Source organism: Toxorhynchites rutilus, chromosome 2, assembly GCF_029784135.1.
Source record: "Toxorhynchites rutilus septentrionalis strain SRP chromosome 2, ASM2978413v1, whole genome shotgun sequence".
NCBI lineage: Eukaryota > Metazoa > Arthropoda > Insecta > Diptera > Culicidae > Toxorhynchites > Toxorhynchites rutilus.
Window position 1 is genome coordinate 185,700,372 of NC_073745.1, and position 27,084 is coordinate 185,727,455.

Below are 27,084 nucleotides of genomic sequence, written 5' to 3' on the forward strand. Positions count from 1 at the left end.
CTTTTTTCCCCACTGCTGTGGATCTCCCACGCGAACAGCTCTAATTAATGCCATAAGCCTGCGAATGCCTTTGGCTTCCGCAAGGACGACTTGTTCCCGTGCGCCATTCGCAAAAAAAAACATGTTCCCACAGAGTATGCCCACAAGCTCTGACACCTTTTGGCGCTATGCTACGCGAACGAACATCAGGCAATTTCACGTCTCTTGTTCCATACAAGCCGTATGATACTGTTATAAGATATGCCTTCCAACTATTCGAACCGAGTGGGATCACTCCGCCGCTGTGCGGAATGTCTGGCCTGGCAGAGCCTGGTGAAACCCCAAATGTAATGGAGCATTCCTGATTCACGACAGTGGAATAGGGTGGCCTGAATTGTTTTTGATCATAAACTCATATCAACTAATACCTGTACGGCATGTGTGTTCCAGTTTTTTTGTTATTTCCGGAACACCGACCATTTGGAAAAGGAGAGTTCTCATTTTTGGTATTGCAACCCTAAGACCCGTTGTACAGGTAGTAAATTCTCCTATGCTGCGAGCATTGGCAGCCGAACTCTCTTTGTGAACAGTGCCTACACCAGGTGGCATTTGTGAATCCATCGACAGCAGTCTTTACGTGGAAAGTGACAACAAATCACAAAAAAGTAATCATTCTGCAGTGAACGAAAGGGGCACCCTAACACATAGGAATTTGAATGCAATCATGTGAGAAGCGTCAATAGAGCATCTTTCCAGGGAATTCCGCATTGTAGTTGAATCTATGCTCTACAAAAGAATTAATTGTCTAGAAGAAAAATACTTTCTAAAATGGCTATCACGATGAATAATAAAGCATAGAAATAGTGTTTTCCTGGTCCCTTGTTAAATTGAGATGTGAAATATTACATTCTCTCATTCCAGAAGAAAAAGGCCTGAAACGATAATTTATCACATTCTGTTGAACGAGTTTGTTATTTAACGATAGCGCCAAACCTTCGACTTGCTTTTCCCATTAGTCACTGTCGACCGAAACGATTGAATCGATCGAGTTTACAATTGATTGAGAGTGGATTGACACCCGAAAGCATGAAAATCCATTTCTCTTTGTAAATTGCTCGACTGGAGTACACATTTGTTACACACCGACCAGCTGTTAATCCCAAATATTCATAAAAAAATATTACCCAACAGAGGCAGAAAAGGCACATTCATTCACTGCTAAAGAGTGTTTTGACTGGCCTTAGAGAAAATCCATCAGCTTTCTGGTCGTTTATGAATGCCCACAAAAAATCACCTGGTATTCCGCTAGATGTAACTTATGGCACCCAAAACTCCATCACCAGTGACAATTCTGCGAATCTCTTTGCTGAGTTCTACCGTATCGTTTTCGAGCATGCTTGATCAATTACCAAGCTATGATATTCGCATGCAGCAACGTGGATTCATGAAAAAGCGCTCGACAACCTCTAACTTGATGACCTTCACCAGCACAGTTATTCGCAGCATTGAGAAGCGTCAGCAAGAAGACGCAGTGTACATAGACTTTTCGAAGCCTTTCGATAAAGTACCTCACAATCTTGCCATTTCAAAACTGAATCGCCTTGGTCTGCCTCTGTGGATTGTTCGCTGGCTGAACCCTTACTTATCATGTAGGAAGGCCTTCGTTAAGGTTCATGATGCTAAATCTGAGATCTTCGAAATACCATCAGGTGTTCCGCAAGGCAGTCACTTGGGACCTCTGATCTTCGCTTTATTCATCAACGACGTTTGTGACCACTTGAACTCCTGTAAGTTGCTATACGCTGATGATCTTGAGTTATACCGTACGATCAACTCAGTGCTAGATTGCTGAGCACTCCAAACTAATATTGCTCGGTTAATAACGTGGTGTCAGTTGAACGGCATGCAAGTAAACACAGCCAAATACAAGGTCATCACCTTCACCCGTGGTCAGTCGCCGATCAGATTCGAATATTCGATAAACCAGTTGACGCTTACAAGAGTCGATTCTATAAACGATATTGGACTGATGTTTCAGCAAACTACGATTCAACGAACATATATCTATGTCGATCGCGAAAGCCAATGCCATGTCTGAATTTTTACGCCACAACACTGTGCAGTTCGACGACGTTTATGCGCTTAAAACATTGTATTGTTCGTTGGTTCGTAGTGTTCTAAAATATGGAGTACAAATTTGGGCTCCATTTCATGCTGTTCACGTTTCACGAATTGAACGGATTCAAAAAAGACTCATAATATTTGTGTTACGCCGACTTCCATGGTTTAGCCCTGACAATTTGCCTCCATACGAGCAGAGATGTGCACTCATCGGACTACAAACGCTATCAAGTCGACGAGACTTTTCACAGAGACTCTTCGTTTTTGACGTCATTCGTCATTATATTGACTGCAGTAGTCTGCTACAGGTCATCAATTTCCATGCTCCAGCCCGCCAGCTTCGCAATACTAGCTTTTTATTGATTCGAAGACATCGTACTGCCTATGGCTACAATAGCCCACTTGACAAATGCTGCAGACTTTTTAATGACGTGTGGAGATTTTTTTGATTTTGACGTTAATAGGGTAGTTTTTAAGAATAGTGTTAAGTGTCCGTAACCATTCTGTGTGAATTTAAGTCAAAGATATCGATAAATAAATTATACTACAGATGAGCTAGTTTTTTTGACGTGGGACTACGTCTGAACTTTCAATATAGGAACCTATTGCAAAGTTTCGGGTGGAAAAAGGGAAACATTTTCAACGTTAATATGTCTTCAATTAATGGATGGATTTTGATTCCCAATACACAAATTAAAAGAAAAGATCCCAATGCATGTTTTTGTCCGCCGCATATATAGTGGAAATAGTAAAACAAGTGAACAATGTAACGATGAAAGATGTCGATTTTATTCGTATATGTTTTCTAATGCAACGAGCAGCATTACTCCATTCCATTCAATTCGAGAGTAAGCTTACATGGTATGGCTTCTGGGGATATTGTTGCTATGCCCATTTACGCATCGCTTAGAGAATCACGTTGCATCGAAGCGCGATTCATATATAAGAGAAGAGCGGAATATACAACATTCAGTCAAACCCCGACCAGCATGATGAGTGTTGAGAGTTTGAGCGACGCGAAAATTGACATTACAACAACATCCCCAAATAAACTCTCAACGTCAACACATCGAGCAACAATAATACAATAATACAAATTTTCATAGTCTTTATTTTTAAATTTCCAAAACAATACTTGACAGTTCAGTATAGTTGTATTGGTGAATCCGAGTGCGAACCCGTGAAGCATCTCGGTGCGAGCCCAGCAACTTTCGAGTTGAACCTAGTTCGAAACTAGGTTGAAACTGAGTTAATGAAAAAACGTTTTGACAGCAGTTAGGTTGGAACTGAGGTTGAAACTGAACAAAAACGAAATCGCTGTTAGAATAACTATTTGCTAGATGTCATCCTCGCTCTCAACGCTCGTCAATTCGTTGTCTAATCAATTCAAATCAAGTTGACGGCAAATGCCTAAGTAGTCATAGTCGAAGCGAAACTACTGAGAGGAGAGTCGATTTTCATTTTTCATCTTCGAAGATTTCGGGCCCTGCTCAGCAGTGTAATAAAATAGCACTATGTGTGAACGCCCGAAGTATATTTGATTGGTCCACTCCGTTGAAAATTAAATCTTAGGTTCAGAGTTGCCAACTATGACTTTCAAAAATCAGGAAAATAAAATAAAAATCAGGAAGTAATCAGAATAATTCATATTGGGTTGTCCGAAAATTTCGTGCCGATTTTTGGGAAGACAAAAGCATCATTTTCATAGGCAGACGACATTTTCATTTTTTTCACTCATTCAGTTAGACATACATTCATTCAATTTTATATGCAAAGTTTTATTCCACAATCTTCCGCCATCTTTTATGAAGCTTAAAAATGTTATCCTCCCAGAACATATTTGCTTTCTCATCGAAAAACGTTCAATGCATTTTTTATGTTTATAGAGTCGAAGTTTTTCCCTTGAGATCCGGTTAGTTTAGCTGGTAGGATAGCACCGCCCATCACAATTCAAAAATAGTTTGTCGTGTTTTCAAAGACATGAAGTTTGGTATTGCCGTCATGAAACACGACGTCTATCACATTGACTAATTCCGGGAGCTGTTCGTGGATTATATGTTACATATTCTCATATGGTTTAATCATATATACTACATATACACTCATATATTTTACATATAAAACCCGCCAAATGTATGTAAGCTTATCATCATTGATGTAAGATTCTAGAGCGAGAGAAAAAAGGTATCGCAACACTATCCTCAATGTTCACCGATTGTCATTGTGGAGCGATATTTTTTTTGTTCTCTATATTATAGTGGCGATAATCATAATGGATTTTTCAGGTGGAATAGATGTATTTTTTTAAATAAAAAATAATGACAAAATAATGACAGTTTTTTCGAAAATTGTGAGAAGTATTAAAATAAAAACTGTATCTAATAGGGATCCTCGATAATTGATGAACACTTTCCAAATGTTGAACCGTGTGAGGATTTCTAAACATCTGTGTTTAAAAGTTACACATTTCATATTGCCCAATTGACATAACCCTTACCTTTAATTCACATAACCCTTACCTTTAAAAAAAGCGATTAAAAATATTGCATAATCAATGATCATTTGGTACTGCAATTTTCAAAAAATATAAATCAGAGATGTAATTTTTTTCGTTTTTGAGTTATGATTCTCCAAAATTAACTTGTTTTCAGTCTTCGTTCAAAATTCACATGCGACTAGACTAGATCTGTACTACTGGAATCGATTTTTTCGCAAGTGTAATATTTTTTCAAAGAAGACTAGTTTTTGGTTTGATATATCGATTAACTGAATCGGTCGTGTAGTTTAAAAGTTATTCATTTTTGAAAAAATCATTTTTGGAAGAAAGAGCAGAATTTGGTTTTTTAACCATCGGTTAAATTTTAAAAATCATGACTTAAAAACAAAAATAAAATCTCTCATTTTTGGATGTGTAATGTAAAAAAACCTCAGCTTCCCAGAACAACAACAAATACAATCAATATTTACAAAAAAAAAACGATTTTTTTCAAAACTAATGTTTTTCCGAAAAACATAAGCTAATTGGCTTTAATTTGATGTATTGACTATCTGAATCGACCTAGTAGGTCAAAAGTTATATTTTTTTGAAAAGACGTCTTTTGAAAAAAGGGGAAAAAATTTACTTTTCAAAACACCCCAAAATGGGTATGGGCATCCTAATAAAAAAAATAAAATAAAATAAAGTCACAGGTGGGTTGTGTCCAAGATACAACTGCATAGTTGACGTAGGATTCCGTTAGGATGTTGGATGGTCCGTATCAGATAAAAGATACCGAAGTGGAGCGAGATATGATGAAAATCGCCCTTTGTTATCCTAGACGAGATGCCTCCTGTGTTATGTATGGATGAAATAAAGAAGAAGAAAAACTCACCAATGTAATATAAGATAATTACTAATACCGAACACAATTATCAATTTTTCTCATCTGTAAAAACATGTTACTTTAATTTAGTGAAAGCATATTTGAAATGGAAAAGGTAATTTTGTTTTATAATTTTTACTTTCTGAGTGTTTATTCAACCGAATTCGAATATTAATTGGCTTACAACACCTAATACTATATGTATGTAGAGCATATGGGAAATCACTTTTTCTAATATTCCTTCACTTTTCCAATTTTTCTCGCCGTATAAACTCTCCTTTTTTTATCTTCGCTTATTTTTCGTCGGCCTATTTCCGCCACTTCAGTGCCAATCATCGACATCAGGGAGGCGACTCCACCTGTTCCTACCTATCAGACTCAACAACTCATGAGCCGGGCCAACTTCTTTTACTTCCCCTCCGAAGGAAGACGTAACCAGAGATTTTTCGCCTCAGAAAATCCCAACGACGCCACCTGGAAATGAACCCAGGCCGATCGGATTGTGAGGCTGTTACGCTAACCACACAACCACTGGCGCCGTCTTAAATTCTCCTTGGGTGAAAATGAACACAAGAAAACAGACAGCTTAAACCAAACGACCCGTTCTCGAGCGGGAACACAGCTTGGTTTTTATTTCATATATCAGGTCATTTTAATACAACTGCTACCATATACAATTTTCACAATACATGATCGGTCATTGATATGAAATTTCACGAAGCAACCAACATTAAAGTTCCAAATTAAAATTTTATTTGCTAGAATTATTCGTTTCACTCACCTTACTTGCAATATAAAAATGGCTCCAAGTTGCATATATTTACAGAGCCGATTTCCGCCGGGCACCTTGGTTTTGTTGTCTCTGTTAGGGAACACTTTTCGGTGGGGACAAAAGCTCCCCCTACTTTCATGTATTAGCAATGCTGATTTCCCTCAGGCTGCTAGGTTTGATGTCTCTGTTGAGGAGCCGCCGCATGTTTCGTCAATTTCGATCAATTAGAAGTGGGTATTTCCGTTAGGATAGGGGCTGAGATTTTTCAATTGTTTGATAGTTAGTTTCGGGGGGCCGAAATCGATTGACGCAAAAATTTCATCAATCCATCATGAAATGACTGAGACAATCTGAGACATCAATCCACCATGAACTTGGACAATTTTCACTATGTGCTCGATTTTCGATTTTCAATTTGTACCCCATTATGTTCCCGAAAGACGTAATCCTACGTCAAAAAAACGGGTCTAATATTTTGCGATAAAGAATTCGTTCGTTCGTTCAAATTGAACGTACCTGAATCATTGGAAAGTTTGGTCTGTTCCAGAAACTTTTGGCCAACTGGTGTCTCTATTGCTCCTTTTTTAGAACACCACCCAACGCGAGCCCGTTACGATCCAATGACTCTCCCAATACAACCTCGTATCAATGGACAGTGTCAGCAGGATCAGAACAATACTCCTGTTCGATTTTTCAATTCAGAGCCTCAACGCGCTCTCCCTCGAAGAGCCCCCTCTCCTCCACCGCAACAAAACATGTTGAGGCACGTGTGAATCCATCTCGTGTAAAAAATCAACTGCTGATATATTATCAGAATGTTGGTGGTATGAACACTTCCACTGCCAATTATTATCTCGCCTGCTCTGATGACTCATATGACGTCTTTGCCTTCACTGAAACGTGGCTTAACAACAACACATTGTCGCAACAAATTTTCGACTCATCGTACAAGGTATACCGTCTTGACCGATCTGTTGTGAACAGTAGCAAAGTGACTGGTGGTGGGGTTCTGCTGGCAATTAATTCAAATATTGAATCGCGCGAACTGTTCCCTCCCGATGGACGCAGTGTGGAACAAGTTTGGGCTACCGTCTTGCTGAACAATCGTACAATTTTTATCGGAGTTGTGTACATCCCTCCTGATCGTACCAACGATTCTACAGTGATAGATCAACATATTTCATTGCTTAACTGGATTACGCATCAAATGAAGTTGAACGACTTTATAATCTTGCTTGGAGATTTCAATTTACCAGGTATCGGCTGGACCCAATGTGCTTCGAAATATCTGTATCCTGTTTATTCAAAGTCTACTATGAACCGCTTGAATGAGCGTCTATTAGATGGGATTAGTACCGCTGGATTGTGTCAGATGAATGAAATCCTTAACGATAACCACCGTACGCTCGACCTATGCTTCGTAAGCTCGGAAATCGTTCACAGCACAGTTGTAACCCAAGCACCTGCTCCTCTGGTGAAGTTTTGTCGTCATCACCCTCCGCTTCTGGTTTCTTTATCTGCTCCGTCTCCTGTTGTTTTTGTTTGCACCGCAGAGTCAACCTTTTATGACTATCGGAGAGCTGATTTCTCATCAATGAATGGTTTTTTTCCGTCGATTGGAATGAAATTTTGAAGGACTGTGATATCGACATATCAACGTCTTCCTTGTCCAATGTGCTGCTTTACGCAATCGAACAGTATGTTCCTAAGAAGAAAGCCAGTAAAATAGTTAGCCCTCCATGGACAAACAGGAACTTAAAACGATTGAAATCCATGAAAAGATTTTACTTAAGGAAATTTTCCAAACATCGCGATTGTCTATGGAGGGACCGTTATTCTTCTGCAAACAGGAATTACAAACAACTGAATAATGCTTTATACGCCGCGTATCTCAGCCGCATCCAAACAAATCTGCGTGCCAACCCAAGAGGATTCTGGAAACACGTTGATAGCCAAAGAAAAGAATCTGGTCTACCTACAGTCATGACGCGTGACAACATTGAAGCAAACACTACAGAAGATATTTGTGAACTATTTCGGAATCAATTCAGTGGCGTTTTCGTTAGCGAAAGTCTCAGCAATGATCAGGTCTCTGCAACTGTGACCAGTATACCCTGCCTGCCATCTATCGCAGTGTAACAGGTGTACATTTGTGTATTGTAGCGTTTAACATTTCTTGTAAATATCCCGTCAAGTGTTATGTAATTATTTTCAATATTGTACATACACTTACTTTCTAGATAATTTATTTATTTATTTATTCGTTGGTGGAATTATTATGTTAATATTTAAATGTTGTTCCGTGCATGATTCAATTTTCCTATTCTCACTTGCCAAACTTCTACTGTAACATAATGATTCAGTATAAATGAAACGGACTTTTTCTTCGTGGAAATTGCACGCAATGGGTTTCATATATTGCATGAAATCGTTGTGTTGTTGTACGCAACACCACATCGAAGAGCGCGAGTAAAGCTCATGTTCCGCCACACCAACACATGCTAAGAGCGAGTAGCTTAAGCTACGCTCTAAGTGGTCACTCATGCGCGAGAAAAATAAAGAAGCCAGGTTTCGTGGAAGAATCGCGAGAATTAGCTCAACCTTGACAAAAAAAGAGCGGACAATTATGACTTGTTTGGCTGCGTGACTGGGGGTTTGAGGAAATTCGCGGTTCAAAAAGAACATTATTTGCTTCGGCAAATATTGTTCTCCTGAAGTAAAAAGGCTAATTGTTTCAAGGGACTCGAACGCTTTTGCTCGTCCACTTTGATCCTATCAGTGGAAGAGGCAGTAGTGCGATTTTTCAAAATCGCGTCGCGGTGTGACTTTACAAGTAAATTCTGTATAAACGGTTTTTTCAAATGTACTTAATGTTGTTTGTTCTTGATAGGGAATTTAACGAAAGTTTTCGAAGACTTTAGATATCCGTTAAGTGTCTGTGCTTGTGAAATAAAGCTCAAACAGGTAAAGTTTAGTTTGTAAGCCATAAGTTCAAATTCTTATTGCGTCGAACAGCCGTTCGACGGCTGTTTGTTAGGGATTATTTCCCAGGTAGACACTCCTTGGAAGCTCGGCGCATCGCACTCAATCAGCCGGACGCACTTCTGACTCCACGGTTGGAGTCAAAGTTTCCCGACAAGCCTATTTCCGTCGGAAGGGAGTGCTACGTCACTACAGCACTCCGGACAGAGCAAGCAGAGCGATAAGGTCAAAACGTGAGTACCCATCCCGTTATAACATGCGCATGTGGGTGGGTATTTTTAAACTTGGAACTGATGAGACAGTGATCACTGAAATAAAGTTTACGCTTAAGAAAATTGAGACGCAAGTGGCACGGAATTATTAGGGATATTAGGGAAAATGAAATTGTCATTTAGCTAGTTAATAAATGTTTAAATGATATTTAGTTTTGTTATTTGGAGAAACCGTACGTTTTATGATCGTTCGTGATACTGTAGTCTGTTTGATTTTTTGGGTATATGTTTGGAGTCCCACTCTTTTCTGAAACGAGAGGTAATATTTGGACAGCAGAAGGATTCGAGTGAAGAGCAATTTGTTGTGCCTTTTTATCCAGGTTCAGCTGCGAATTTCCTCCGATCCTTTGAGCGAGTAGCCGAGCAAGTCATAGGAACGCATTTAGGAAACATTTTGGAAAGAGTCACTGTTCGAGCGATTCTTCAACAATTTTCAGAGGCCAATTTCAAGACTGGTCCTTTGCCGGGCTAATCTCGCGTGAGTGGTCCTCCTAGAGGTGGCGCTTAAGCCACTCGCCTTTAAAGAATCCCCGGAACAGTGGCGGAACCGTAGCTGTGAGTTCTGCACGCTACATTTTGGCGCCCAACTCATGTTCGAACCTACATATTTCATTTGATGTTGGCATGATTAGTGTGTGTGATTTTTTTGTTTCAAGTTAATGGCAGTTTTCAGTGTGAATCCTTTGTATGTTTTACGTTAAATACTTAAATATACGATATATAGTTCTGTTACGTCTTGAGAAATATATTTGTACGGATAAAACTGATATTTGCGAAACAGATTTGGGAAAATAGTGAATAATTCTGGCAGATTACTGTGTTCATTGAGTAATTGTTTTTCGGAATTATTAATTAAAATTAAGTGGAGTTATATGCATGTTATATTTATTCAAATAAAAATTATTAATAATTTATTTTTCTAGAATATTCATAGACTGTTGGTTCATTGAGATTTCGTTTTCTAAATTGGAAATAAATTCATTACCCAATGTATGTTATTTATTAAAATTTTCCATATTTATATTATGTACATATTTTTTATAAAATACAAAATTTACAATTATAGTAGTGGTGAAACAATTTTTTGTATTGGTGGTGTCCAAAGATAAATATTTCGGTATCGGTATAATTAAAATAAATTCGAATATAATAAATAACATTTCAAAATGACTATGAAAATGCCGTATGCTTCTCATCTATTGGATGATGAAGTAGATTACGAGCTTAGGTTGAGAAACTATAGTGAAGAAATAAATAATCCATTAGAGAACAAACAACGTTTACTCAGATGATTATTTCATAAAGATTCTAAAGAGAAGCGCGAGTACCGTTCACCTTTCTCAATTGAGCAAGAATTTGACCTCATTGATTCTAGAGTGAACCAAATTAGATCGGCCGCTGTAAAACGACCAGATTCTAAACTAATTTCACGTTTAAAACATTATCGTTCAAGGACTGAGCGCAGCAATGCGCCAGATGATGCTTCATTGAAAATGAAACGAATCCTTTTAGAAAACATCGATGAATTATTGAACGCTTTAGGTACAAAAATCACAAGTAGCAACAATGATGAACCGGAGGATGTTAGCTCGTCAGAAAAAGATACAGTTAGGAATAGAAATGGTAAACCAGATGTAGAAGTGAGACCAATATTGGAAGTGTCAGCGGACCTACAATCAGCCAATAGGCTAGGTGCAACGAAGAAACCTACGTCATTGTCAGAGGAGAAGCAATCAAGAACTTTTGAATTTCCTCCTCCGACAATTTTTTCTGAACATACTATTAAAGGCAGTGAGCCAACGAAAGAGGAACTGAAACTTAAAGTTGTCAACTTGGAAGCACAAGTTAACGAACTCAGAGACATGGTTTCAAAACTCACTAATGCTAAACCACCACAAACTTCGATAAACCAAGCAGCGGGATTGCAGTTACCAACAGAACCGTACAGCTGCTTCCGATCTAGCGAACCGGTAAGAAACGAAAATCGGGAACCAGCTTCTCGATATACTCAAATTAGCGGAACGAATAATTATTCCAGACATCCTTCTACATATGGAGCAGAGCCTTGGAATGCCCAACGGATTACTCAGAATAATCAGCCTCCAAGACAACTCCGTCGAGAGGAGCCTCGTGGAGAAAGTAGTTACATTGAAGATACTACGAAACCGTTTGCAATCAGGAATCAACGAAATCCCTACAGAGAAAATCATTACGATCGAAGGATAGAGAAATGGAACCTCAGCTTCTCAGGCGACACGCGATCGACAAGTTTGGAAGATTTTGTGTACAAAGTAAAAATTCTGGCTAGCATGAATGGAATATCTAAAGACAATTTATTATGTCACATCCATCTGCTACTGCGAGGAGAAGCCTCCAACTGGGTTTTTACCTACTACGAACCATTTTGGAATTGGAATGTATTCGAATCGCAAATTCGATTTAGATTCGGGAACCCAAACCAAGACCAGGGAAACCGACAACGGATTTATGACCGAAAGCAACAAAAAGGAGAAACTTTCATCGCCTTCGTGACTGAAATCGAACGATTGAATAAATTATTGACAACACCACTGTCTAACCGAAGAAAGTTTGATATCATTTGGGAGAACATGCGTCAACACTATCGTGCTAAATTGGCATGTTTTACCATTAACAGCCTAAATGAACTGATTCAAATGAATTACCGCATAGATGCAAATGACCCGACATTACATCCCATTGGACCGAGGTACTCAGTTCACAATATAGAAGCAGATTCTAACGAAGATGAATCGGACCAAGAAGAAGTGAATATGATCAATAGGAGAGTGCAAAGGAACCAATTCAGAAACCAAGAAGGACAATCGCAGGGAGCACAACAGAACAATCGTCAAGTGGCAGTCAGGGTTCCTAGTTGCTGGAATTGCCGCCATCAGGGACACTTCTGAAGAGAATGCTCAGAACCAAAGACAACATTTTGTTATGTTTGCGGTAACCCAGGAAAAATATCGTCAACCTGCGACAAACATCCCAGAAGAGTTGGCGAATCATGTCACAACACGGAAAACTAATGTTGGAGTGCGACAATGGGAAGGCTAGTACTCCAAATAGAAAAATTCTTCCCAATCAGACAAAACCTTACGTAGACCCTTTCCTGATTTTATCAGAGATCCGTATACAAACTAGTCAGTGTCCTCAGGTAACCATAAACATATTTGAAACACGAATAGAAGCGCTGCTAGATTCAGGCGCTAGCATTAGTGTGTTGAATTCCAAAGATATAATTGACCGTTATAGATTGAAAATTCTCGATTGTCCAATACAAATCTGTACAGCCGACCGTACTCAATATTCCTGTTTAGGTTACGTAAACCTCCCAATCACTTTTCGAAACGTAACGAAGGTTATTGCTGTCGTAATCGTCCCAGAGATTAAACGGAAACTCATTTTAGGAATTAATTTCTGGACATCTTTCAATATAAAACCTATGATGGAAGGAACTTCCGGCTTAATTGAGGTAGCTCAAATCGCTCGAACACGAGGAAATGTGCCACAACAAGATTGTATGCATTTCTATATACATCCCATCGATTCAATTCCTATTATGTTAAAAACGGTACCGGACGAATCACTGGATATTCCAGAATTAGACCTTCCAGAACCATCAGTGGTCACACCGGAAACAGTAGAGACAGAGCATCAATTAACAGATGAAGAAAGACAGCGGTTGGCTCAGGTGATACGAATTCCCTTGTACAACTGACAATATGTTAAGCAGAACAACATTACTACAACATGAGATTATCCTGCAAGAAGACGCGAGACCGAAGCGACAGTCTGTATATCGTTGCTCACCCTCAGTCCAGATGGAAATGGACGGTGAAATAGAACGTTACAAAAAACTGGATGCAATTGAGGAATGTTCAAGTGAATGGGCGAACCCTTTGGTTCCAGTCCGTAAAGCAAACGGCAAATTAAGAGTATGTTTAGATTCACGCCGAATAAACGCTCTAACGAAAAAGGATTCATATCCTATGAAGGATATAAAGGGCATTTTCCATCGCTTGGAAACAGCTAAATTTTTATCGGTGATCGATCTCAAGGACGCTTATTTCCAAATCCCTCTAAAGGAAGAAAGTCGAGATTATACGGCGTTCAGAACATCGAAGGGATTATTTCGATTTAAAGTTTGTCCGTTTGGTCTCACAAACGCGCCGTTCACCATGTGTCGCTTGATGGACAAGGTGATTGGTTTCGATCTAGAGCCTCAAGTGTTCGTCTATTTGGACGACATTGTGGTGGCCACCAAAACTCTTCCAGATCATTTTCGTCTGCTTGGCATTGTAGCAGATCGTTTGAGAAAAGCCAACTTAACAATATCTCTAGATAAATCCCGCTTTTGCCGAAAGCAGGTAAATTACCTTGGATATTTATTAACGGAAGAAGGAGTAGCCATTGACAATTCGCGAATTGAACCAATCCTTAACTACGCAAGACCAAAAAGAATTAAGGATATTCGTCGACTTTTGGTCCTAGCAGGCTTCTATCAACGCTTCATTAAAAATCATAGCAGAATAGTCGCCCCCATTTCAGATTTGCTGAAGAAAGGGAAAAGCAAATTTGAGTGGACAGAAGCAGCGGAAGAGTCTTTCCAGGAACTGAAAGCGGCTCTAGTATCAGCTCCAATTTTAGTTAATCCAAATTTCAATTTATCGTTCGTAATCGAATCGGATGCATCTGATACTGCAGTGGGTGCAGCATTGATACAGAGAGTAGACGATGAACCAAAAATAATAGCGTATTTTAGCAAAAAGCTTAGCAGTACACAGAAAAGATACGCCAGCGTAGAAAAGGAATGCCTCGGAGTACTTCTGGCGATTCAACACTTTCGTCACTTCGTAGAAGGAGCCAAATTTAAAGTGGTCACTGATGCCAAGAGTTTGTTGTGGTTATTTACAATCGGAGTAGAGTCAGGTAATTCCAAACTTCTAAGGTGGGCATTAAAAATCCAATCATATGATCGAGCTCGAATATCGTAAGGGCAAGCAAAACATAACAGCAGATTGTTTATCGCGTTCAGTGGAGGCGATCACAGCAACGCTGATCGATCCTGAATATCAGGATTTAATGAAAGCGATTACCGTTAATCCTCAAAGTCACCCAGATTTTCGAGTAGTTGGTGAACGAGTTTACAAACTTGTAAAAAACCAACAAAAAGTGGAAGATCCCCGTTTTGCTTGGAAGCTGTTGCCTCCAAAGGCCGAAAGAAAATCAATAGTTGAAAATATCCATAATAAAGCCCATCTCGGTTTCGAGAAAACATTGGCCACTGTGAGAGAAAAGCATTACTGGCCTCTGATGAATGCCGAAATAAAACAGTATTGTACAAAATTGTGCAACGTGCCAAACGAGTAAGGCCACCAACGTGAATACGACTGCTCCACTAACTACCCAAAAAAAGATAGCTGATTATCCTTGGCAATTTATAACAATGGACTATGTCGGTCCACTGCCTGCTTCGGGTAAATTCAGAAATACGTGCGTACTTGTGATTACAGACGTATTCAGCAAGATCGTCATTGTTCAACCGTTCCGTCAAGCCACTGCAGAGTCCTTGGTACCGTTCGTGGACAATATGGTGTTCCAAATGTTCGGAGTACCTGAAGTAGTACTCACAGACAACGGGACCCAATTCGTCTCCAAACCATTTCAGGAGCTACTGGCGAAATACCACATTACCCATTGGAAAACGCCAAGCTATCATCCACAAATTAACGATTCAGAAAGAGCGAACCGTGTAATTGTGACCGCGATCCGAGCGACCATTAAGAAGGATCACAAGGAGTGGTCAAATAATATACAATCTATTGCCAACGTTATCAGAAACTCAGTACACGAAGCCACGCGTTACACACCATTCTTCACGGTTTTCGGAAGAAATATGGTTACAGATGGGCGGGAATATAGCCGGTTGCGGGATACAAATGCCCCGTATGAAAGCATCACCAATTCGGAGCGAGAAAAGCTTTACGCAGAAGTTAGGGAAAATTTAAAAGCAGCATTTCAAAAACACTCTAAGCACTACAATCTGAGGTCAAATGCGAATTGCCCAAAATACAGCGTGGGTGAGAAGGTTCTAAAGAAAAATACCGAACATTCTGATAAAGGTAAAGGTTATTGCGCAAAGTTAGCAGCAAAATACATTCCAGCCACGGTTAAAAGAATCGCGGGGGAAAACTGTTACGAATTGATGGATGATAAAGGGAAAAAGCTGGGAGTATTTAACTGTAGTTTCCTCAAGAAATTCAATAGTAAAGCGTGAAAGATTTTAAAGCTATGTCACCTTACTAAAGGTAAACAATTAAACAAATCTAGTGAAAACACCAATAGGGAAATCAACCAAATCGTTTCATGGTAAACACATGAAACCAGTCATTGAAATGTTCAAGCTATGGTACCTCTTTGAAGGGAACAAAGCATTAATAAAATGCGAGAAACCAATGCTATTGCATAAATTCCTCCTCGTATAGCGAGTCGAGTGAAACGATTGAACTATGTAATGCTTTTTAGCGGACAATGCAGCATAAAGCTTGCGTAAAAACAGCCAACATATCCATTTGACTCCTCAGTACACTGAGTTGAGCCGTCCCACAAAAACAATATTTACTGGTGACGTTATGCGAGACTGTTAGGTTAAAAGAAAAATAAAGGTCTAATGACCATCGAAAATTTTTGGATTAATCTGAAAGGACAGACAATCCCAATACAAAAATTAAAAACCCTACCTATCAGATGATTCGAATGTTAGAATTAGTTTTCCTATCATAACCTATGTTAGTACGGTATTAGGGACAACTTTCGAGCCAGGGTGAGCTCGATCGGTCTGCTAGAATATTTCAAGGCCATCATAGCAGAAAAATACCGTCTCCACGAGATCAGATACTCGGACGGCTCAAAAGGACCATCGGGAGTTGGATTTGGGGTAAGCGATAATAATAATAGTCTGATTTCCAGCAAGAAACTCGCGGACATCTGCCAGGTCTTCTCGGCCGAAGTGGCCGGCATCTCCGAGGCAACTACAACTTCATCTTCCAAGCCGTTGTTGGTCGTCTCCGACTCGGCAAGCGCCATTGATGCCATCGGTGCGACCAGGTCCAAACATCCATGGGTACAGGCCATCAGGAAGAACATATTGCCCGACACTGTGCTCATGTGGGTCCCCGGACATAACGGCATCGCAGGGAATGAAGCGGCCGACCAGTTTGCCGGAATCGGTCACACCAGACTGTTCTTCACTCGGGATGTGCCGCTTGACGATGTGAAGTTGTGGATCACCAACTCTTTCCGCACCTTTTGGACCGAAAGGTGGTTTGCAGAGAGGGGGCAGTTCCTCAGAAAAGTCAAGGGCACGATTGTCAGGTTTGACGATGTTAAAGGAATGAGAGAACAACGAATCCTGTCCAGATTGAGGACCGGTCACTGCTCGGTCTCACACGGATTCAATAGAGGACCCTTCCATCTACTCTGCGACCTCTGCCAAATCCACAACTCCGTCGAGCACTTCTTGTGTGGTTGCCCGAAATTCGATGATCTACGAAACCTGCATGGAATCAGCGGGAGTGTAAGGGACATCTTGAAGGACGATCCAGCAAGAGTAGCAGCGCTTGTCTGCTACCTAAAAGATGCCGAACTATTTTTTAAGATCTAGCGTCTGAACAATGGATCAGTCAAGAAGATCCTTGTTCCTTCCCCTCCACGATAAGGGGAATAAGAACACGCCGGCATCTTCAACGGCACGGCTTCCTCTCCACTGGCCTGGAGCCATGGTCCGAGGACATCCATGCCATCTGGTCCAACAAGCAAACAGCAAGTTCTTTGTTAAGTCATGTCTCGCAAAAGGATTTATATGTGTTAAATTTTTACGTCCAATTTTTATGTGATAATTTTATGTGCAATCTGTTCCTAACGAAACCTTGCGGCAATGCCGTCGATAAAGAGGCGAACCAGCCCAGGAGGCTGAAAACCTCTCAAATAAAGAAAAAAAAAAAAAAATATGTTAGTACTTACAATTAGTGTTAATTTTTTGAAAAGGATACAGCTTCAATGTCCTTGCAATGTCAGTCTTCTTTAATGGCGAATGCCTTCGCTTAACCAGCGAATCCCAATAGGTTCAAAGGTTGTGCATACCAGGCGCACATTTCGTTATTGCATGTTCTCTTTTATTCCATATTTACATTGTCCGTATACATCCTGTAAAACACATAAAGAATCAATTCAGAGAACAAATTATGTAAATAAATACTCTCCCCGTAGAATCCGTTCTTCTAGGATTCTTCCTTCTATTTTTTCCAGTCGAAATTTAGCATCCAATGCTAGTTTGGTACGCCTTCTGTGCTTTTCCTTCCGTCGTATCCGTATGAATTCGTCATCTGTTTGTTTATTTTCGTTTTGACATTTCAACCCACTGCAAATTGTTAGGGCGTGCATAAGTCGGTGAAATATTTCGTATAACAGTTATACGGAAATATTTCAATACATCGAAATTCATTTTATCAAATAGAGATTTGATGTAGAATTTCGTTCGTTTAAGGTAGTTTTGCGTTTTGTGGCAGAAGTGGATATGTTTCTGATGTTGATATTCAGAGTAGGCCATTTCTCCACAAAACAGTTTGTGCGGTGAGTTTAGCAAAGAATATAATTCTCAACGTAAGGATTGAGGTTTTCTGAGGCTAAATAAACCTGATTTGTTCTGGAGATTCATTAGTTTAGGTAACAACTCGCTTCAGTGAATTCAGAGACGAATTCACGTAGAAGTGTGTTTGTTAGTGAAAGTGTAAGGTGTTGGACTTACGCCACCTGATACAAGCGGTAGGGAAAATCTGTCAGTGTTTTTCACGTTTCATAAATCTGTTTTTTTTTGTGAGTATAATTCCTTTTGGTAGATTTCATGTTTATGTTCCATATATATCAGTTCCGTAATACTTCATATTCCCTCAATGGAAGAAACAAGCATTCGCTGGAGACCAGAGTCGAAAGACGTTGAAGGTGAGTGGTAGACACGTTCTGTGATGGAGCGTGAACTATAAACAGAGGAGGAGTCAATCTAGGTTGATGATGATAACATATGACCCCGAATAGCTGTACTTCTGTTGTCTGTTGTTATTGGAAAAAAATCTAAATTTCGTATGCACTTACGAAAATTTAGTTGATTTCATTCAACTAAATTTTCGTAAACTAAGCATGGAGTGATGTAACAGGTGTACATTTGTGTATTGTAGCGTTTAACATTTCTTGTAAATATCCCGTCAAGTGTTATGTAATTATTTTCAATATTGTACATACACTTACTTTCTAGATAATTTATTTATATATTTATTCACCCACTTTTGGTAGATTTATTTATTTATTTATTTATTTATTATTTATTCATTATTTATTTATTTTTTATTTATTTATTTATTTATTTATTTATTTGTTGGTGGAATTATTATGTTAATATTTAAATGTTGTTCCGTGCATGATTCAATTTTCCTATTCACACTTGCCAAACTTCTACTGTAACATAATGATTCAGTATAAATGAAACGGACTTTTTCTTCGTGGAAATTGCACGCAATGGGTTTCATATATTGCATGAAATCGTTGTGTTGTTGTACGCAACACCACATCGAAGAGCGCGAGTAAAGCTCATGTTCCGCCACACCAACACATGCTAAGAGCGAGTAGCTTAAGCTACGCTCTAAGTGGTCACTCATGCGCGAGAAAAATAAAGAAGCCAGGTTTCGTGGAAGAATCGCGAGAATTAGCTCAACCTTGACAAAAAAACAGGAAGTGGGTTATATCTATGGTATAACCGCAAGGGTGACGTAGGACTATCGTTGATTCAGAGATCATTTGTTTGAAGTTGAATCTAAATCCATTCTGAATGAATGAATAAATGAATATTTGGGAGACTTCGAAAACGAGAGCGTTACGTTGGAGGCACAAGGTTTTATGCATCCAATATAGGATACGAAAAACCTTGTTCTGAAGAATAATCTTCAGAAGCTAACCTGCTAACTGTACTTGATTGACAAATCACAAACCCAAATGTATTATATGGATATTTTATGGATAGAAAACATTAAAATAAACTCTTTCACATGAATTTAATTTTAAATTCCCAGAGGAACTGGCAGATTATTTTCAGTAACGATTAGTTATTTCCACATTTTCCTCGATACTGGAAGCCCACCAGTGGTTAATACCAACTCGATAACCACCTGTTAATAGCACTTGATTGAAACATATTTGGTCACAGTGTTCCATGGATAGAAAACATTCAATTAAACTCTTTCACATGAATATATTTTGAAAATTCCCAGAGGAACTGGCAGATTATTTTCCAGCAATGATTAGATCTTTCCCGAATTTTATCGATGCTGAATGGCATCCTAACGGAAAGAGTTCTGCGCGTGTATGTGTCGATCCTTCGCCGTCCACCTCCTCCAGCACGTTAGGCAACGATGTTGTCTTGTCGATGTCCTCACGAAAAATGAATGTGTCTCACCACCAGAATATCGCTTAAGTACGCTTTTTGTGTGTGATTGAATCGAGAGAAGGTGTGGTTTACGATGGCAATTTGGAAGGCAAACTAGAGGGGAATGAACTCTCTGAGCTTGGAACTTTCGGCGACTGAGCAACTTCTGACCCCACGGTTGGAGTCAAAGTTTCCCGACAAGCCTATTTCCGTCGGAAGGGAGTGCTACGTCACTACAGCACTCCGGACAGAGCAAGCAGAGCGATAAGGTCAAAACGTGAGTACCCATCCCGTTATAACATGCGCATGTGGGTGGGTATTTTTAAACTTGGAACTGATGAGACAGTGATCACTGAAATAAAGTTTACGCTTAAGAAAATTGAGACGCACGTGGCACGGAATTATTAGGGATATTAGGGAAAATGAAATTGTAATTTAGCTAGTTAATAAATGTTTAAATGATATTTAGTTTTGTTATTTGGAGAAACCGTACGTTTTATGATCGTTCGTGATACTGTAGTCTGTTTGATTTTTTGGGTATATGTTTGGAGTCCCACTCTTTTCTGAAACGAGAGGTAATATTTGGACAGCAGAAGGATTCGAGTGAAGAGCAATTTGTTGTGCCTTTTTATCCAGGTTCAGCTGCGAATTTCCTCCGATCCTTTGAGCGAGTAGCCGAGCAAGCCATAGGAACGCATTTAGGAAACATTTTGGAAAGAGTCACTGTTCGAGCGATTCTTCAACAATTTTCAGAGGCCAGTTTCAAGACTGGTCCTTTGCCGGGCTAATCTCGCGTGAGTGGTCCTCCTAGAGGTGGCGCTTAAGCCACTCGCCTTTAAAGAATCCCCGGAACAGTGGCGGAACCGTAGCTGTGAGTTCTGCACGCTACAGCAGCCTACCCTGTAATAAACTCAAAATCTGTAGAAAAGGCTTGCGGTAATCTGAAGAAATCTACTAATGCTGGACCCGACAATATCCCATCTGTAATTTTGAAGATGTGCTCTAACAGCCTCTCGTTACCGCTGAGCATCTTGTTCAGCCGCTCCATCCTTAGTGGTACCTTTCCGAATGCATGGAAAAAATCATTCATCTTTCCTGTTTTCAAAAAAGGATGCAAGAAGGATGTTAAGAATTATAGAGGAATCGCATGCCTATGTGCTATCTCCAAGCTTTTCGAGGTTATTGTGTTAGACTTCATTTCTCATGCTTGCAATAATTACATCGCCGAGGAACAACACGGCTTCATGCCCAAACGATCAACTGCAACAAATCTTGTTTTGTATACCTCGTTCATAGCTCGTTCACTTGAAAGGAGACAGCAGATCGACGCAATATACACTGATTTCTCTGCTGCGTTTGACAAAATCAACCATAACATCGCTGTAGCTAAGCTTCAGCGCCTTGGTTTCAACGGCTCTTTTCTCAGCTGGCTACGTTCCGACCGTGTCATGTCGGTGAAGATCGGTGATACCCTATCTACTCCATTACCTGTAACATCCGGTGTTCCGCAAGGGAGTCATCTCGGTCCGTACATATTCCTTCTGTATCTTAACGACATCAATTTATGTTTGAAATGCTTGAAACTTTCATACGCAGATGATTTCAAATTATTCCTTCCTGTGAATTCCACTGTAAACGCCGAGTTTCTTCAAAAACAGTTGGATATTTTCGACGAATGGTGTGTGAATAACAGAATGACTCTAAATCCATCGAAGTGTTCTGTGATATCGTTTTCCCGCAAGCGCTCTTCAATAATCTTCGATTATAAGCTGCATGGTGTAATATTGGAAAGTGTCAACACCATTAAAGACCTTGGCGTCATGTTGGACTCCAAACTGACATTTCGTGCCCACATTTCCTACATCACGTCCAAAGCATCCAAATCGCTTGGCTTCATTTTCCGCGTTTCAAAGCAGTTTAAAGATGTGCATTGCATAAAGGCACTCTACTGCGCATTGGTACGTTCAATTCTCGAGTACGCTTGTGTAGTATGGTCATCATACTACCAAAATAGCATTCAGCGATTCGAAACAATTCAACGGAAATTTGTCCGATTCGCCTTGCGCAATTTGCCGTGGAATGATCCTCTCAATCTTCCAAGCTATGAGGACCGTTGTAGACTGATTGGGTTGGCCTTATTACGTTCTCGAAGAGATGTTGCCAAGGCCCTATTTACGTCAGATTTGATTTTATCAAACATTGATTGTCCTGAACTTCTTCGGTTGATAAATTTCAACATTAGCCGGCGTTATTTGCGTTCCAATAATTTCTTGTTCCTCCCATCATCACGCACTAATTACGGTTATAATGAACCCGTTTCTAGTATGTGTCGTGTGTTTAACCGATGTAGTTCCTGTTTCGATTGTCATCTTTCTCGTTCGTCCCTCAAAGCTCTGTACTCTGTAGTCCTCACATAGATTTAGTTTACCAATAAGTTAGTTTTAAGAAGTATTTGTAGATTAGTAGTAAGGTCGATCATTAGGGCACTTATGTAAAGCCTGTTGACGTTTTTGAATAAATGAAATGAAATGAAGAATTAAACTACCACTTTTCGCGAACATCTGAGAACAACCATATCGGTTTGGCATAGAATGGATGTATACAAAGATGCCAACCTTCCTGATTTTTCAAGATTTCCCCGACTTTTTGGCACGTTCTGACATATATTAATTTTGCTTAATTTTACTAAAATGATCCTGATTTTTCCTGATTTTTGTAATTCTTACTTCATCATAAAACAATATTCGTAAAAATTATATGGGATCCCTGCCAAAGAGTTCTTGCTTTGAAATGAGAGCTGACATAATGAAAGCTCTACTGTTTTTTCGTTTATTATTTATCCATTCACCCAAAAGCATTTTCAAATAGTTTTGAATGGAACTAATTACGTGATTTTTGAAGCTCTCTTGCTCAACCGTTTGTTTATACATTTCCTGATATTTTAACAAAAAAAAGTTTTATCATTGTAACATAAAATCAAAAGATACAAAAGATACAGTTTTTGATTTAATATTTTTCGCAATTTTCTTAAAACCATGTTCTTTTTTTATGTAGAATACATATTCGACTCGGAAAAAAGTAAAATTTCATTCTTATTTTTAATTTGAAAATGCGTTGATTGAACCATATGAACCCATTATTATTTTAGCTTCACAATGAAAGAACACGAGAGCAGTGATTAGTGACACTACACTAAATTGATCAGTCACATTAATTAACATGCAAAAAATGCCATGATTTTGGTATGATATTGACTGTAATGAAAAAGATTCAAGATTCAAAAGCATTACTGTACCCGTTATGATATTATTTTTCTTATCTTCCACAGGAAAGTTCAGGAACCGCCCCTGGCCCTCCCAGTACCGGTGCCTCGCAACAGCTACAGAACAGTTCTCCTGCTAATCGTCCAGCCCATGCAAAGGAATACACATTTCTCGATATTGAACTGAAGTATGGAATACTACAGGTAAGTTTGGAATACCTGTTGCTTTATTAGACTCATTTAATATTTTATTTTAATAATGTAGTTTCTACACAATTCCACCCAGTCCAAATAATTTTACTAAAAAGCTGTCACTTTGGGATATACCTATATTAGGGTGGCAGCGAAAATGGTGATGTCAAATTTCAAAAACCGACCATGAACATTTTGTTTGTTGGCCCAAAAAATGACCTGTGCAGATTTTCTGCTCAATCGGACATCATTCGGGGGTGCCTCAAAGCGCTCAAAGTTTTGATTTTTTTTTATCTTCGAAAATCTTCCAAGAGGAAGTTAAGGAAATTTGGAAAATCAAAATTTTAATTTTAACCATCACGTATTTTTAAGCCATTTGGCATCGTAAAAAAAATTGCGATTTTCCTTTTTTCCAAATTTCCGTTACTCCCCCTTTGGAAGATTTTTGAGGATCAAAAAATCACTTCTAAATGATGTCCGATTGAGCTGAAACTCTGCACAGATATTTTTTTGGGGCCAACAAACAAAATGTACATGGTCGGCTTTTGAAATTCGATGATGATTTTTTTTCCATACATCCATTGCCACCCTAACCTATATCGTATACAGATTATCCGTGATGATCCATTCCGTTTCGTCATTATTTTTTTCGAGAATGTCATTAATTTTGCATCACTATATCCGTTCCACTATATATTCGGGAGTTTAACATATAAACTTGAGAGCCGTATAAAATCTATAGCTCACAATCATTTCAGCGTAAAACTTGACATGTCGCTAGCAGGTATCATTTTTCAGCCTCAATACTAAAATAGAAGGAACGTTATGATGAGGATGATGATGAAGGAGAATGAGGTGTAAACTTTGTACACCATTATTCGAACGAGGAAAAATTGTTGTCAATTGAATTTTGCAACTCATTGGGTGTGTAAAGTGAAGTTTCCGTTCAATACGGCAGTGAATAGATGGGGGATGAAAAGGGTAGCGATTCCATTCATGTCACATCAGAAACCGGAAGAAACAACCTGCCAATTAACCTTGCGCTAGAAGTTTTCCATTCACCTACGACGTTAATTTAAGACAACTTGTCAATAAAAAAGTCTTTTACATAACATGTTATCAAACTTTCCTCCACAGATCACGGAAGCACTGTCCTTTTTACACTACTCCGGGCAGGTGATACATCGGAACGTGTGTCCTTCATCAATTTTGATTACGAAGAAAGGAACCTGGAAGCTAGCCGGATTCGAATTCACTGAGCGAGTAAATGAAACTGACGCAACCGACCCGGTTCCCTGTCAGCCCTGGTCCACGAGATCCTCTAAAATGGTTCAACCCAACCTTGATTTCATGGGTGAGTTGCGTCAATGTCGCAAACACATTGCTGTACACATTAAATAACAATGCATCGATTCAATGCTTAATCATGGATTTTATGTTGTTTGTCTCTTCCCTCACGTCACCGGATCCAGCTCCTGAAAATCAAATCAACTCGAACTGCAGCATATTAAGCGATATGTTCTCGCTCGGGATGGTGATATGTGCTATTTATAATCAAGGGAGGCCGCTGATACAATCGGGAAACTCGCCACCTTCGTATCTGAAGCAGATGGAAACGGTTAGTATTCATCCCGGTGTTACACATTCCATGCTCAATTCTTCAGGGTGTACTTTGGCGAAATTAGCTTTTACCGGCACGCATTTTGCTGTGTGTTATTTTATTGTACCATCATGATATGGAATACTTCACACAAAATACTGTTCACAAATGATGGTTCCTATATCAATATGTAAGTGGTAACAGTTTTTGGAAACAAAAAATTGAATACAAACTAAACAGTGAAACTTTTCTGGTTATTAAACGAACAGACACAAATTCAATAGATACACAAATTTATAAAAACAAGTTTACAATCGTTAGAAATTTGTGACATTATTGACGAATCTACGCAAAGCCGCATCAGCCATTTACCGCGATTGGATCAAAGTCATTAATGATCTCCGAAATTTGTAAATTTGATAATGCATATAGATTATGAGTATTATTTTTCGGATATTTTCCATAAGCTGATGTAATAAGATCTGATAATGAATGACGTGCTGCTCAGATAATGGCGATGCAATCGATGTCATATTATGTTTATTGGTATTCCGTTCGGCCAATACAAGAAATATCTGCAGAAATTAGAATCGCAACATATGCCACCCATCGTTCACCTAGTAGAAAATGTAAATTACAACACTTATACCGTTCTTCATATATTATGACTGAAACAATGTAAAATGATGATTTTCTAATCTTTTCAGCGTAGAAAGTATACTTGAAACCGGGAAATTTAAAGAAAGAATCTGATTTTTCTAAAAGATTCAAACGATCTTCAAACCAAATCATCATTTTACTCGCGGCACCATCTGGATAAAAAAAAATCAAGGTGTTGTATCCGAGACACGACCGCTTAGGATGTAGGACTACGCAATCTGTTTTGACATAGGACTATGTCTTTGATTTTTTATATAGGGGGGTAACTCTACGAAAATGTAACGATTCATTAAGAGTTTTCAAATGCATATTACTCAAAATCGTTATCGCGACATATGTTGTGTTATATACCATTGGACAGGAAATTTATTCAGCATTTTCTTTGCTCAAGACATGAACAATGAATATAGTAAAAAAAGTTAACAATTTGACAATTCAAATGGGTATGTTTTTTTCGATTTTACTAGCCTCGTTTTCCCCCACAACGCAACGAGCAATCTTTTTGTCTACAATTAGGCGTTAGCTCATAATGTGATTAGATGCGTATTATGAATTATTCCCGATTTGCCGATAATAGGCATTTATCAGTTGTCAGAATCAATGGAGGAATGATAGGAATGATCTTGAAGATGATATTGGATGATTTCACTCTATACTCCCCAAAGATTTGACGAGAGCCTGGCTCAAAAGGTTAAACGTCGATAGAAATTTTATTAGATTGAAGGTTGTTGTTGTTGTTGTTTTGGTCCAGGATGTCATTATATTGAGCATGTTTTTTGGTTATGTAAAAAATGTAATTAATGAATTTAACCGGCTGCTGATTTAGAAGTCTGAAAAGGTCTACTCACGCATATGTTCATGACTTCCATTTGATGTATCAAAGAAGACATAAATACAGATTTTGAAGAATGAAAAAAATTCAATTCAAATGCAATTACTACGAATGCGTCGAAATTTTTCATAAATAACTCTTTAGTAAAAAGTTGCGGGAACCCTGAAAAGGTTTAATGGCTTGCGTGGTTTTGCAGGATCATTTTGAGAGGCAAAGATTGTTTATTGCCTTTGCGAGAACAATACACTAATTGGTAATATGTCGCAATTTGTTTCTTTATATCAATGCATGCATTGCACTGAGTATTTAACGAGAGGCATATTTCGTGCATCGCCATGAAACACAAAACGAGCAGAATAAGCGAGCTTTTTCGTTTCGGGTACAGAAATATTCTGGGAATTTTCCTCAGAGGAGATGCAATACTTATACGCTATTGACAGCTTACTTACTATACATGGGTGGAGTGTACTTCGCAAATATTCTCTTTTCCCCTTCATAGTTTCTATTTTAGCGTCTGCATAAGTTGACCGTCATTGACAGCTCTGTTCGGGA

At 38.9% G+C, this 27,084-nt stretch overlaps 1 protein-coding gene across 12 annotated transcripts in view; it reads left to right on the forward strand.

The window, feature by feature from the left end:
* Positions 1 to 27,084, forward strand: part of LOC129770241 (SCY1-like protein 2) — a 295,540-nt gene that overhangs the window by 138,051 nt on the left and 130,405 nt on the right. For all 12 annotated transcript variants that reach the window (XR_008742068.1, XR_008742069.1, XR_008742072.1 and 9 more), the window contains 3 exons: positions 23,315 to 23,452; positions 24,578 to 24,794; positions 24,913 to 25,058. Coding sequence is in view for 6 of the 12 variants with exons in the window: in XM_055772942.1 (XP_055628917.1) it covers positions 23,315 to 23,452; positions 24,578 to 24,794; positions 24,913 to 25,058 (501 nt within the window). In the remaining 6 variants the exon portion in view is untranslated. The remainder of the gene's footprint in view (positions 1 to 23,314; positions 23,453 to 24,577; positions 24,795 to 24,912; positions 25,059 to 27,084) is intronic.